This window comes from Artemia sp. Qi Xiang Cuo, chromosome 6 (assembly GCF_049724085.1).
Source record: "Artemia sp. Qi Xiang Cuo chromosome 6, ASM4972408v1, whole genome shotgun sequence".
NCBI lineage: Eukaryota > Metazoa > Arthropoda > Branchiopoda > Anostraca > Artemiidae > Artemia > Artemia sp. Qi Xiang Cuo.
In genome coordinates, this window is record NC_142799.1 from 45,045,291 (window position 1) to 45,058,466 (window position 13,176).

The window sequence follows — 13,176 nt, forward strand, 5'->3', positions numbered from 1 at the left end:
TAATATGATTGGGCAGGAGGGTGATGGGATGTGGAATATCTTGCTTTCTGCTCATCATCTCTACATATTATTTAGACTACCTGGCTAATATAAAACCACTTTATGTATAAACGTCCTAAATATAGCCAATCAGTCAGCAATTGCAAAACAGTTAAAGTACACAAAAGAAGATAAAATAGTGAACTGGTTGGCAACTGAATTGAGCCTATGTATATACAGGAAAAGAAATTAGTAAAGTATGATTGTCTCCCAACAAGAGCTAGCATTTTTTTAATGGAGGGGGGAGGGGTAGCCACAAGAGTGTTGACTGGATTTTATTTAAGGACAAGTGGGTAAGAGAAGGATTAGGGAAAACAGGGTTAGACAACCAGTGGTAAGTATTAAGAAAAAATGTGACTATTTTAGCAAAGTGCAAATTATAATTGATTTGAAGTGCCAATTAGTTTAGATTTTTCTTTCCCATAATTTTACTATGATTGAGCAGGAGGGGTCAAGGATATGGAAGATCTTGCTTTCTTTTCATCATCTTCAGATATTATTTAGACTACTTGACCAATATCAAGACAGATATCCACCACAGAGCTATATAAAAAAGTATAGCATATGTATAGAAAAAATTGATTTTTTAGGGGGGGTGGACAAGTTAGCAGAATTTAGTTTTGGGAAAGAAAGCTGTAAAAGGGCATTAGCAAGATTACCTGTCATAAAGAGCAAGTACACTTGCAAATAGTTTTCTTTTTGAAGGAAAGGGGGTATCTGGTTGTATCCCCATTGATAAGCCACTTCAGGTAGGGTAAGACACCCAGTAGTTGGCCACCTGCCTATTCTTGGACAGAATCTTTTATACTATTTTAATAACTAATTTACAATGATCTATTTGTATGTCTGAGTTTAGGCAGAATTGTCACTTGTTAGTAAATTCAAAAATAGGAGGCACTGTGCAAGTGAAACTATTTGAATTAGTAACCTACTTGTTCAGAAATTCTTCAGAAATTTTTTGATACAAAAATTAAGTTCCTAGGTGGTATAATACAGTAATTAGAGTATTTTAAATGTCAAAAAGTTTTCAAAGTGATTAAAGTGTCCGACTACTGGGTGTCTTACCCTATTTAAATCAATAAATTCAGCAAGAATGCATCTTCAAATCCATTATGCTGAGGTATGCATACTCTAAAAAATTTATTGAGGAAAATAGAATAAAACACAATAATGCACTTTTTACTCAAACAAAACAAGAATGTACAACATCTTGAGATTTTTGTAAATAAATAGTGTGTTGGGAGTAATGGGGTAAATATTGTGCTTGTCTTCTTCTATTCAGCAAAACAAATATATTGTTGATAAAGTTTCTTTCTCTTATATTAGGTCTTCAAACTGGCAAGACTTCCTTTTTGCCACTTAATTTAAAAGCTAAGAAAGCCAGGTAATAGTTTTTGTTAATAAGGGGAAATAGAATTGTTGAACAAAACATTGCCAAAAAACAATGTTAGCTAACAAATCACAGAAATGTAATAATTTAATGGGACTTTCAAAAACACAAAGAATAAATAGTGAGATAGCCAACTAGTTAGCTAATTCTGCTGTAAAGGCTATTAGAAACTGTATTGATAGCTAACTATTTGGCTACTTCTGGCTGAAAGATATGTATAGGTGAGACATTAACAGCAAACTAGTGATGTAATTCCTGAAGTATATTAGAAATTTTAGTGATAGCTGACTAATTTGCTATTTTAAACTAAAGTTTATATATACATGGAATATTAATAGCCAACTAGTTAACTAATTCTATAAAGTTTATACAGTATTCTTATTAGATGACTAGTTTTATTCAACTAGCTCAACCATTATCAAAGGTAGTGAAAATCCATTTGCCTATTACTGTACACAAGCATTGCTAGAATAAGCTTATCTGCAATCTAACCTTTGACATTTGTTTTTCTGCTTGACCTTGAGGGATCCTTTTGGTTGTTCTTGTTATAAACATAGTAGACTGAGCCAACACCAACAACAGCAGCTAATGCCATGCCTAATTTCCATTTATGATCTTCCACTGTAGAAGAAAGCCTTTGTATAAAGCCAGTACTGCTATTTTCACCCATTTTCTATATTTTTTTTTACAACCACGTTAAACCTTTTTGAAATGTAAATTTTTCAAATGCCATCTATTCAGATCTATTCAGAAGAACTGAAAGTTGGTAAAATAAACATGTAATTATTTGGTCTCATCTAACTAAAGCAATTTTGACACAATATTTCAGGGTCATTGGATAATTTAATGTATAAACTGAGCCTACTGCCACTTTCAGCCAGTGAGTATTTTAGCAGAATTATGGAGGTTAGGCATGCTTATGTTGTTCAAAGCAACCTCATAAGGATTCTATATCTGTGTTACCGGAGGCAGAAAGTAGGCCCTTGGCAGTAGCGAATCCAGGGGGGATGGTCCCCCCTTGGCCTGGTAAAAAATTTCTATCATTATATTTTCTGTGACTTGATTGCGTTATCAACGCTTGGATCAACGTATCTTTGAAAAGGATTTGACGACACTTGGCCTGCCTGCGCGGTCTTATGTCAATTTTAAATTCTTGGTCAACATGCCTGAGACTCTAGGCAGACATGCCTAGAGTCTCCAAAAACTTACAAACAAGTATGTTTCCAATAAGAGAGTCATGCATACTCCCGCCATTTACCCGTGCCCCAACCAGTTAAACATTTGCCTCTCAATTACTTGGACTATCTGTCTTGGCTTTTCTCTGTCTACAATTAGCCAGCGATATCAATTGCTTCAGAACCCATGGATTCCGTTGTATAAATACAGTTTCCCCTATTGAGTTTACAAGAAGCAGGACAGGGACGAAAAGATATTTTTCAATCGTACTCGCTTGGAAGAATTTCATTGGCTAGTACTTTCAAATAAGATGGGGGGGCTTACTCTGTAAATAGTCTGCTTTGATTAACATTCGAGGGGTTGGAGGCTCCAATCAATTGCAAAAGTTGGTAAAGAAGCCCCTGGTGACTATTGCTAAGCTAACTGGAAAATACGGTGACTTGGTGTCTCATGAAAGTAATCAGTATCACCGCGATTCAGTTGACGCAGGCAAACATTTCCTTCTAAAATATGATAACCCTGAAACCAACATTTTAAGCCTTGTAAACGAACAACGTAGCCAACAAGTGCAAAAAAAAACAAAAACAGAGCAATATTGAAGCCAATTGTAGAATCAATTGTTTTCTTGGGTCGACAGAAAATTGCTCTTCGTGACCATAGAGATGATGGAGAATTATTGGCAGAAAAGGACCCATTGATAAACAAAGGGAACATTCAAGAACTTTTAAGTTACCTGCAAATACTGGCGACATCACTTTAAAACGACATTCGGAGAGCTCTGGTGCAAATAAGACTTGTATAAGCAAAACAACTCAGAATGAATTAATTGGATGTTGTGCCAAAGAGATTCTTAAAGACATTCTTGCACCAGTTCATTATGCCCAGTTTTACAGTGTGGTTGTTGATGAAACAACGGATGTGTTATACAAGTCACAACTGAGTATTGCCCTTTGCTACAATTACAAATGCACAAGACGTGAAGGTTTTGTTAGTTTTTTAGACCTACACGAAACATGATATTCGGACAGTATTGGAAACTTCGAACCGACCATTATGGGGGAATTGCTTGAAAATGTTGTGTTAGATTTTCTTCGACCTCTTGGGCTAAACTTGGAAAATTGTGTGGGTAGAGGCATTGATGGATGTGCTATGATGGTTTCAGAACATTGTGGTGCTGTAAAAGAAGTTCAAAAGATAGCAAAGAATGTCCTGCGTTGCCCATGTTTCAACCATGCACTAAATATCTCCATGTCAAAAACTTCTTCTGTTCAGAGTATTAGAAATTCCATCGGAGTAATAAAAGAAATAGTTGCTTTTTTGGTGCTTCGGCAAAGCGCTATTATGTTTTAACCAGAATAATGAAAGCACAGCTAACTGGCATGTCTGAAACTCACTGGACCGAAAGGCACGATTCCTTAATGCAGTTTGTGGTAGAGCTTCCTAAGACAGTGGAAACTTTTGAGATCATTAGCGGCTAGGCAGAATGCACAACTGGAGCAAAAGCAAAACCCATATTTAATGCTGTCACATCCTTCGACCTGATAGTAACTATTTACTCTTTTAGTAACATATCTGGACTAATTTTACCGCTCATTCGGCTATTTCGGAAGAAGAGCTTAGACCTCGCGTCTACAGCAAGCCATGTTAAGGACTTTCTTACTCAGCTGCAATTCAAGTGTCGGGATAGCGAAAGCCAGTTTAAAAACACATTTGACGAGGTTACTAAAGTGGCAACTAAGCTAGGTTTAGAAATAACAGTCCCAAGGATAGCGAAAAAACAAACAAATCGGATTAATGTACCATTCAGTTCACACAAGGAATATTATAGACGGTCAGTTTTATTCCCCAGCTGGACACAATCATTTCGGACTTAGAAAGCCGTTTTTTCGTTGAAACGCTGGACACTTTTAAGCTCAGTATTTTCTTGCCAATAAATTGAAGGGAAACGAACAAACCACAATTCGCTAATGCAATTCGTGACTTGTCAAAGCGATACTGTTCAGTAATGGGTCCCCCCCAATCGGTTTGTGAATCTACCCTGGCTGGTGAAGCGACAATATGGAAAACTCGGTGGCTTCGTCTGAGAGAAAGCAATGCAGGCACAGGTAGAACACATGAAACACTTGGGGAAACGTTAAAGAACCAGAACTGCGATGCTGATATTTTACCAATTATTTCAGCGCTCTTGCAGATTCTCATAACCCTACCTGTCAGTGTGGCATCTGTTGAACGAAGTTTTTCTACCTCAAGAAGATTGAAAACGTGGCTAAGAAATAAAATGACGGACGAAAGAATCACCGGACTTACCCTTCTTCATGTTCACTGTGATATTGTTATAAGTGTAGGAAGTGTTATTGATAGATTTACTAATTGTGGAAATAGGAGGCGAGAATTTGTTATATAATATTGATAGTGCTTCTATAAATGTAGTTTTGTGGATAGCTTTACAGAACCGACAGCTAAATGACAGATAGAGGCAGAGGCATGCAACTTTCAATGTCAGTAAGGTACGTTAGGCTTAATTTAGAATGGAAATTTTTAGCAACGAGTCGCCTCCCCCCCCCCCTTCCTAAGATCCTGGATCCACTACTGGCCCTTGGTCCCTCAGTAATCCACTTTCACCCTTAAATACCAAATTTTTTTAGCAGAGCAGTAGCCATTTTGTACCTCATTTCAGCCATATCACACAAACATTTTTAATTTGTGTGATTGGGTAGCCGAAGTCTGATAGATGCCTTTTGAACACCTTCCACCCCTTCGATTGCACAATTTTTTGTCGAAGGTTTGATTAATGAAAATATTGTACCTTGATGAATTAATAAGCATGCCATGATTCATACTTTATGATTTGAAACACAAAGTCTAACCCTGGTTTCTACAACACCTCCCCACTGCCTACTTTTTAGCAGAAATTAAACATATCGTCGCCTGGAAGTAGAGTTGGCGTGTGTGAAGAACACAAAATTTCACACTAGATGGTACTGATAACTCAATTTCGCTTAGACATGCCTAATACGTTATTTCCACTTCAAGGCGACGATATTGCACTTTGTTTAGAATGGAATCATAAAAGCACTTTCAACCTTAAATGATTTGAAGCAGAAAGGCGTCCTTTAGGGCCTCCAGCAAGATAAATTCTTCATCCAAAAGGTAATTGAGCTTGTTTCTCACCAATAAGCTTAAAACTTGTGGGGCAGGTACCTTATCAAAGCGGGACACGAGAAAGCAAATTTTCAGAGGGAAAATGCACATTTATACGAATATGCTCAAATCCACTTGAAACTCATAGGGCCGTGGGTGTCAATTGCAGAGAGGAGCAATCGCCTCTCACTAGATTTAAAAAAATAACTTTTTGATATTTTCAAAATATATATTTGATATTTTGATATCCCCCTAGATTAAAAAAAAACTACTTCTGTATCTTCATATATATATAAAAAAAAAAAAAAAAAAAAAAAAATGGAGAATTCTCAGCCCCTTTTTCATTTTTGTGAATTGGTGCTTTTGTGTGGGCAAGTAACTTCGAGCGAAAGGCATAGAAATAAGATATTTTTGAGGCATCCATGGTTATTGAGTCCTGCCTACCTGCTGCACTGAAGTTTCCGCATATATTTTAAGTCTTATTAGCCGGTACTACAACAAAAAACGTGGATTAAGAACTCCGAAGCCTAGTACGTTTCAAAACTATCAATGTTTTGGGATTTCCCCTCTATCATTTTTGCGAAGTGGTCGATTTTTTATTTGTTTACGATACATTTCAGGGAGATTTGTTCTCATAAGTCTTACGCAGCGAACCTAAATACTAATACAATATATTGACGCGGTTTTGCAATTATTAGTAAAATAATGATGTCTGAAAGATATAGAAGCAAATTGTTTTCGCTATCAAGTAAATCAGAAGCAATAGCATTAGCGCTATTTCTGGCCAAAGTAATGCAACCTGCAACCGTGGCTTGTAAATGGGGCGATTCTTGAAATAGCAACGTGAGGTTTGGTTTTATGTTTTGGGGTTAGCTAATACCGTATGAGTGTGTGTGTATCGTGCATTATAAAAGTAATAACACCGACTTGGCGTCAAGTAGTTATTTTTAAAAAGAAATAACGTATTTTGAAACTGTCATTTTTTTCTTATTAAGGAAACTTTTTCTTGGGGCACACCCTACCTTTGTTCCTCCAGTACCTTCAGAGCATTACAGGGCGTCAGTGAATAGTCTCCACTCTTCCCTCAAGTGTGCGGGTGCATAGATGTCCTTGTTGCCAGCAGAGCAGCATTTTTATGGTCTGGCATGCAGAAGATGTATCTAGGGTCTCGTCAACTTTGTTGTCTCACGAAGATGACGTCTGGTTAGCCTGTATGGGTACGAGTTTCGCGTAGCTGACATGTTCACTCACAAATAATATATACATGGAAAGATTTGAGCAAGTCAGGCATACAGGAACCGCTTCCTTTTAGATAATTGTTTCTTTTCCTTATGTAGCACTCTTCTATTGCGCATTTCAATTATAATTTGCTAAGGATTAGATTCATTAAAACTACAACATAAGCAAATATTTGTCGCTTATACTGTCATTTTATTTATACGCCCCTACTTAAATCTTAAGATTTTTATTACGAAATGGAGGTACTTGTATCTTTGCTTTCGCTTATTTGATCTTATGTTACTGAGTGGGTGTTCACTTTGGAAGGAGAAATTGATGTTTAAAAGGATGAACTATAATCTTCCTTGTAGGTCATTCTGTTTTATCGTTCGAAAGGTTTCCTTTATTTCTAAACCCTAGAAGTGACCGCACACCAACGAACACGATCCTATAAAACTCCTTTGTATTTGCAAAACGCAGATTTTGATTTTTCTGTGTGTTTTTTAATCAGTTAATTAATTAATATTCACATTTAATCAATCAAATAACATTCAATCAGTGTGTGTTTTTCATCTATTGAGCCGCTGTATCATGAGAAATTCCACCTTTCTCTCGAGCATTTCCAAACCTTGAAAGATCATTAATATTGGGGGCTTCCATTACACGTCGTTTGAATGCTTCTTGATAATATGAATGAGATAATAGCGAGACCGGAAGTAATGGATAGATTAGAAGAGAATAGAAATCTAGATTGCGGTGCTGAGGAAGTCCTTGCCGAGTTATGTGAGTTAGTGCACCAGTGGTCTAGTAAAGCGGTAGAAAGGAAAGTTAAATCAGGAGATAAAGGATATTATGAGGAGGAATGTAAAAGGTTAAAGCAGGAGGTAGAAACAGAATTAGAAATTGTTAGGCAGTGCCAGAATGAAGAATTGCGGTTAGAAGCGTTGAATTTTAATAGAGTTAAGAATAGGGAATATAAGAAATTGCTGAAGAGGAAAAGTAGGGAATGGGATAGTTTAGAAAGGAAAAAAATGATGGAGGATTTTACATTAGGGAATGTTAAAGAATTTTGGAGTAGAATGAGAAAGGAAAGAGCTAATATTTCAGGTCGAACGCCTTCACCGGAGTCGTGGCCTGGTTATTTTGAGAATTTAGAAGGAGAATGTGAAGGGCTAGAAGAGGATAGTCAGTCGTCATGTTCAGGTGAAAGTATTTTCCCGCTGCAGGAGAATGATTATGAACTGGTAGGGGAAGTGACAAGAGAGGACGTTAGAGAAGTAGTTAGTAAGATGAAAGGAGGTTCAGCACCAGGTTTGGATGGGATACCAGCCTGGGTGGTTAAGAAATTTGTGTCGGTGTTTTTGTCGATATTAGTTATAGCATTTAATAGTATTGTATCTACTGGTAAGTGGCCAGAATTATGGAAGACTTCAGTTGTTATACCGCTTTTTAAGAAGGGGGACCCTAGCTGGAATGATAACTATAGGCCCATAGCTCTAGCACCAGTTTTTAGTAAAGTGTTAGAAAATTTTTTAGATAGGAGGCTAGATAGGTGGTTAGATAAAAATAAGATTATAAATGAAGAGCAAGGAGGATTTAGGAAAGATTATAGTACAGCAGATAGGGCATTTTTGCTTAGAGCTTTAGTCGATAAGTATGGAACAGGGAATAGCCGTCTATATGCAGCTTTTTTTGACCTAAGAAAAGCTTTTGATAATGTTGAGAGGGTGCTTTTGGTAGATATTCTGAGAAGTATAGGTTTACCTAGTATTTTTGTGAGGTTAGTTACTAGCATGTATTGCGGAACTAAGGCGGTAGTAAAGGTAATAGATCAGGGTTTTCCTAGATTATATAGAAACCGTAAAGGGGTAAAACAAGGTAGTGCTCTTTCCCCCCGTTTGTTTTCTATTTTTATAAATGATTTAGTTCAGTTTTTGGAAAGAAGGTGGGCTCCGACAGTGGGTCTTGGTTCAGAATTATTTTCAGTTTTGCTTTTCGCTGATGATTGCGTACTTGTAGCTAAGTCTGCCCATGAATTACAGATTTTGTTAGGTCTTGTTGCAGATTACTTAGATCTGAAGAAGCTCCAACTTAATGTTAAGAAGACAGAAATAGTTATTTTGGGTAAGAGAAAGGAGGAAGAATGTAATGGTAAGTTTATGTTTAATGGAGACGAAATAAAGATAGTTAAAAATTCGAAATATTTAGGTTTTGTATTTCAAAATAATGGTAGTTGGTGTGCCCACATTAAAGAGTCAGTAATAAGGGGGAAAGCGGCTATATCGACGATTTTTAGGAATGGTACAGTTATGGGTATTAAAAGTCTAGGAATGCATAAGAGAATAATTTTATCGAAAATTATGCCATTTATTGATTTTGGTGGGGAATTATGGGGGATGGAAGCGGCAGAACAGCTGGGGACCCTCCAAGTAAGTTATTACAAAAGGCTTTTCGGCCTCCATATGACTACGCATACCCAGTTTTTGAAAGGGGAGCTAGGGCTTTTTTCGCCCCGTAAACATAGGCTGGTTCAGGTAGCTAGATTTTGGATTAAGATAGTGCAGGTACCACGAGGTAAACTTATTAGAGAGGCCTATGAAGAGCTACTTGCTTCAGGGCGTAAGAGGTCGTGGCCGTTTAGGGTTCAATCCTTATTAGAAAGATTAGGATTGTCATATATATGGAATGATGGTAGAGGTCCCGCCATTAGTCAGATTGATATAATAGGAATAGTTAAACACAGATTAGAAGATCAGGAGATACAGGCATGGGGGAATGAAATTGAGAGATCCGAAACATTAAGCGTTTATAAGGATGTTAAAAAGGTGTTTGGCCAGGAAATTTACTTTAAATTTAATTTGCCAAGTAAGTATTTGTCATATGGTTGCAGCTGCGGGCCAACTGTTTGCCTTTAAGATGGAGGAGTAAAGTATTTGAGAGAGGTAAGGGTTCCAGGCGTCTAGGTACACGTGTCCCATTTGTAATATTGAAGAGGAAAATCTGGACCATTTTCTGTGCCGATGCCAGGGGCTTACTGATTTGAGGGAGGGTATTTTGGGGAAAAGTAATTTTTCACTTCGGGGCATGTTGTCTCAGACGGTACCTAGCCTCATGTGTAGATTATGTAGATTTGTTGATCAGGCACTAAAGATAAGAAAGGAACTATTGTGAAGAAGATTTGTTATGGTTTGGAATAAAAATGCTGAAGGGAATTTTACTTTTGTTTTCCTGTTATATTTGATGTATAGTGTATATGGCCCTGTAGAAAGGCTTTTGAATACACGATTATTATTATGATTACTATTATTATTATTATTATTATTATTATGCGTGTGACATTGTGTGTAATTATGTGAGTTAGTTTTATAGTACTATGTGTGCTTTTGTGTTGCAATTGTTATGTTATTTTATTTGCTATGGGCTATATTTCGTTATTGTTATATATGTTATTATCATGTGTTTGGCTTTATATGCAACTGTGTTTGTTTTTGCCGTGGCCCAAAGAGGCTTTTGTTTTGCAATAAATATCTATCCATCTATCTATATCTTTAGTAGAACAATCACACAAGGACCTACAAACAAGGAACTTGGAAATTAAGAAAGTGTATTGCGAAAATCTGAAATAAACAATTTTTCCCGATATTACTGAAACTGATATAAGTCGTTGGCTCTTACCCCCCCCCCCCCTCCTTCACAACTAAAAAACTAATATAATTGTTCTCCAGGGTCAATCTTGATCCTTGAGAAGATATCCAAGGATAAACTTTTTTGCATGTTAAATTTGGTGCTTGCATTGGGTTTTAGTTTGTCCTAATTATAACCATAGACATTGTGCGAAAAGGATAAACGACATTTTTGAAGGAACATGTGCGCACACGGGTAATAGGATTTTCTCCAAGTAGAATTTATGGATTTTCTCCACAGTATTATGCAAGAAACGTATTAATTTGAAGTTTTCTTTTTCTGTTTTGTTAGCTTAAACCATCAGTTCTTATTTTTTTTTTAAATCTTCTGGTCTCCTTTGAAATAAAAGTTTGGGCACCTACAGGTGTAAATATAATACTGAATCTGTTTAAAAAAAATATAAAATAAAATAGTCACATCAAGAAAATCCTAATTCGACTTTCTACTCGAGTATAAAAGCTACATAGAAAGGTCTTAATATTTTTTAAAGGATATAATGGTTGTCTTTGTTAAAGATATAAAGAAACGCTGGATCGCCATTCGGTATGTTAGTAGAGAAAACGGACTTCTCTCCCTTTACAACCAGGGTTGCCAACTGTAGCACGAAAGTGCTATTTTAGACTATTTCTATCATGAGTAGCACTGTAGCAAGTGCTACATTTAATGACCCAATAATAACACTTTTCGTGCTACAATTTTTTCTTTTTGTCTTGGACGAAATAATGGAAATTCTGAAAAAAGGCAGAGGAATTAACAAAAAGTGTGGAGCGTCTTTTTACCGTATTTGTTTTTGAAAGATTGGTGTAAAGTTGATATAACCAGGACCACTTTTTTGCCGTGCTCGTTTCGATAGATTAGCGTTGAGTTTAGAATAAACCGACGAAAAATTTGACATAAACCTAATCCAAGTCCACTAGAACGGACACGCGCAAAAATCTTTTTAACTCTAACACCAAAAATTGTTGTGTAGCACGGAAATTTGGGCAACTTTAGCACATTAGCAAACTGACCTTGGTGCCAACCTTGTTCACAACACAACTAGAAGAAGTCTTGTATTTCAAGGTATTGTTGCCATTGGTATATAAGCCATTTTGAAATTTCATTACAATTTTGTTTTGTGTCTGAATGCGCAAAAATACAGGATCACTGTACGAAAAAAACGAAAGACAAAATCTAAAATTCTTCTGGCAGGGGCCCAAATGATAAAAACGATGGCAGAAATCTCCCCAGGATAGGTGATAACAGCCCTTCTTCTCGAAAAAACTGAAAAAGGAATGGCCTCAAAATTCACTAATTTGTTGTTTTTTCGATATAAACTTGATCTAATCCCCCTCTCCCTTAAGAAGAACTCTGTGGCCCAAAATAAAAACGTACTTTTCTATGTTTCCCCAAAAGTCTCGACGCTTCGATTGCATCCTTTGTACAGGAGAACCATTAATCCAAATTTTGCCAATTCTGAAAACGAACTCGTAAATTTATAAAATAAATTTTATAGATGAAAAAAAACTTTTACGGTGAATGAGCATTTCGTCGAAGTCCAGCTCAACTGCACTATGGAAAAGTCTATACATAATCCTAATGATCTGAATGCGCTCTACCTAAAACAATATAGGTAAAAATGCCGATTTTAGGTTTATATTAGGTTTCAGTGTATTCTCTATTGCTATGCACTTTTAATATGGTGCCTTCTATAAGATTCATGGATAAAGGCCCATGCTGAAACGTTTGGGATGATTTGTTTGGTCCCATCTTGAGTATGAGTGGTTCCTGAATAAGGTCTGATCTACATTGTAGCCATATTTGTGGATAAAATACGGATTATACGTGCCTACAGTGTCAATATTGTACCAAGTGTTGTTTAATGAGTTTAGCTATGTCCAGCTTTCAAGATCAATCTTCACGATTGACCAGCCAGAGTAAGATCGAAGGTATATATTTTTGAAACTAGAAAAGCTGGAAGCTTTGAACACCAGTCTTTCTATCTGTATAATGAACCCGGTAGAAGACACAAAGACATTTTATTAGTAGGCAAACTGTACGTTGGAACAAACTCTTTTGTATACAAATATAGATATTTCAGGCAAAGTTCTCGTAATTTCAATTTTCCGCATCTGTAGTACAAGTGTAACGTTAAAATTGCAGACAAAAATATCCTTCATAAATCTTGAAATTTTTTCAATAGGTATAACTATGGGTTCTTTGGCACCTGAATGGGGCCTCTTGCATTCGGGATCCGAGGAAAAGCATGGGTCCACAGCTCGCTTATTTCGGTACTGAACAAATTTTAAGGTATTTAAAAAGGGGGATGCCCCTTGTCAATTTCGGCATTAAGATAAATCAAAGAAGCAACATAGATGCCACGACAGTGTCTCCATGTATACAGGGTATCAGATGGACCATTACCTGCAAAAACCATTATTCCAGTAAAAAAGAAGTTAACACAACCCTTATACCTACACAACCCCCTCCTAAGAATAACAAATTTTAAGCAATAAGAATTAGACATTCATTTTTGCCAGGATGCCTTG

The 13,176-nt window shown here is 36.5% G+C and overlaps 2 protein-coding genes across 2 annotated transcripts in view; one reads left to right on the plus strand and one right to left on the minus strand.

Moving 5' to 3' along the window:
• LOC148951269 (mitochondrial import receptor subunit TOM70-like) overlaps positions 1 to 2,115 on the minus strand; it is a 70,041-nt gene extending 67,926 nt beyond the window's left edge. Inside the window, exon 1 of the mRNA XM_089090763.1 lies at positions 1,922 to 2,115. Coding sequence (XP_088946889.1) covers positions 1,922 to 2,099 — 178 coding nt within the window. The 5' untranslated portion in view covers positions 2,100 to 2,115. The remainder of the gene's footprint in view (positions 1 to 1,921) is intronic.
• Positions 2,116 to 4,610: 2,495 nt separating this feature from the next.
• LOC148951270 (52 kDa repressor of the inhibitor of the protein kinase-like) lies at positions 4,611 to 5,009 on the plus strand. Its single transcript, XM_089091051.1, has one exon. It carries the CDS (start codon positions 4,611 to 4,613, stop codon positions 5,007 to 5,009), a length of 399 nt encoding a protein of 132 aa, XP_088947177.1.
• Positions 5,010 to 13,176: the final 8,167 nt, after the last annotated feature.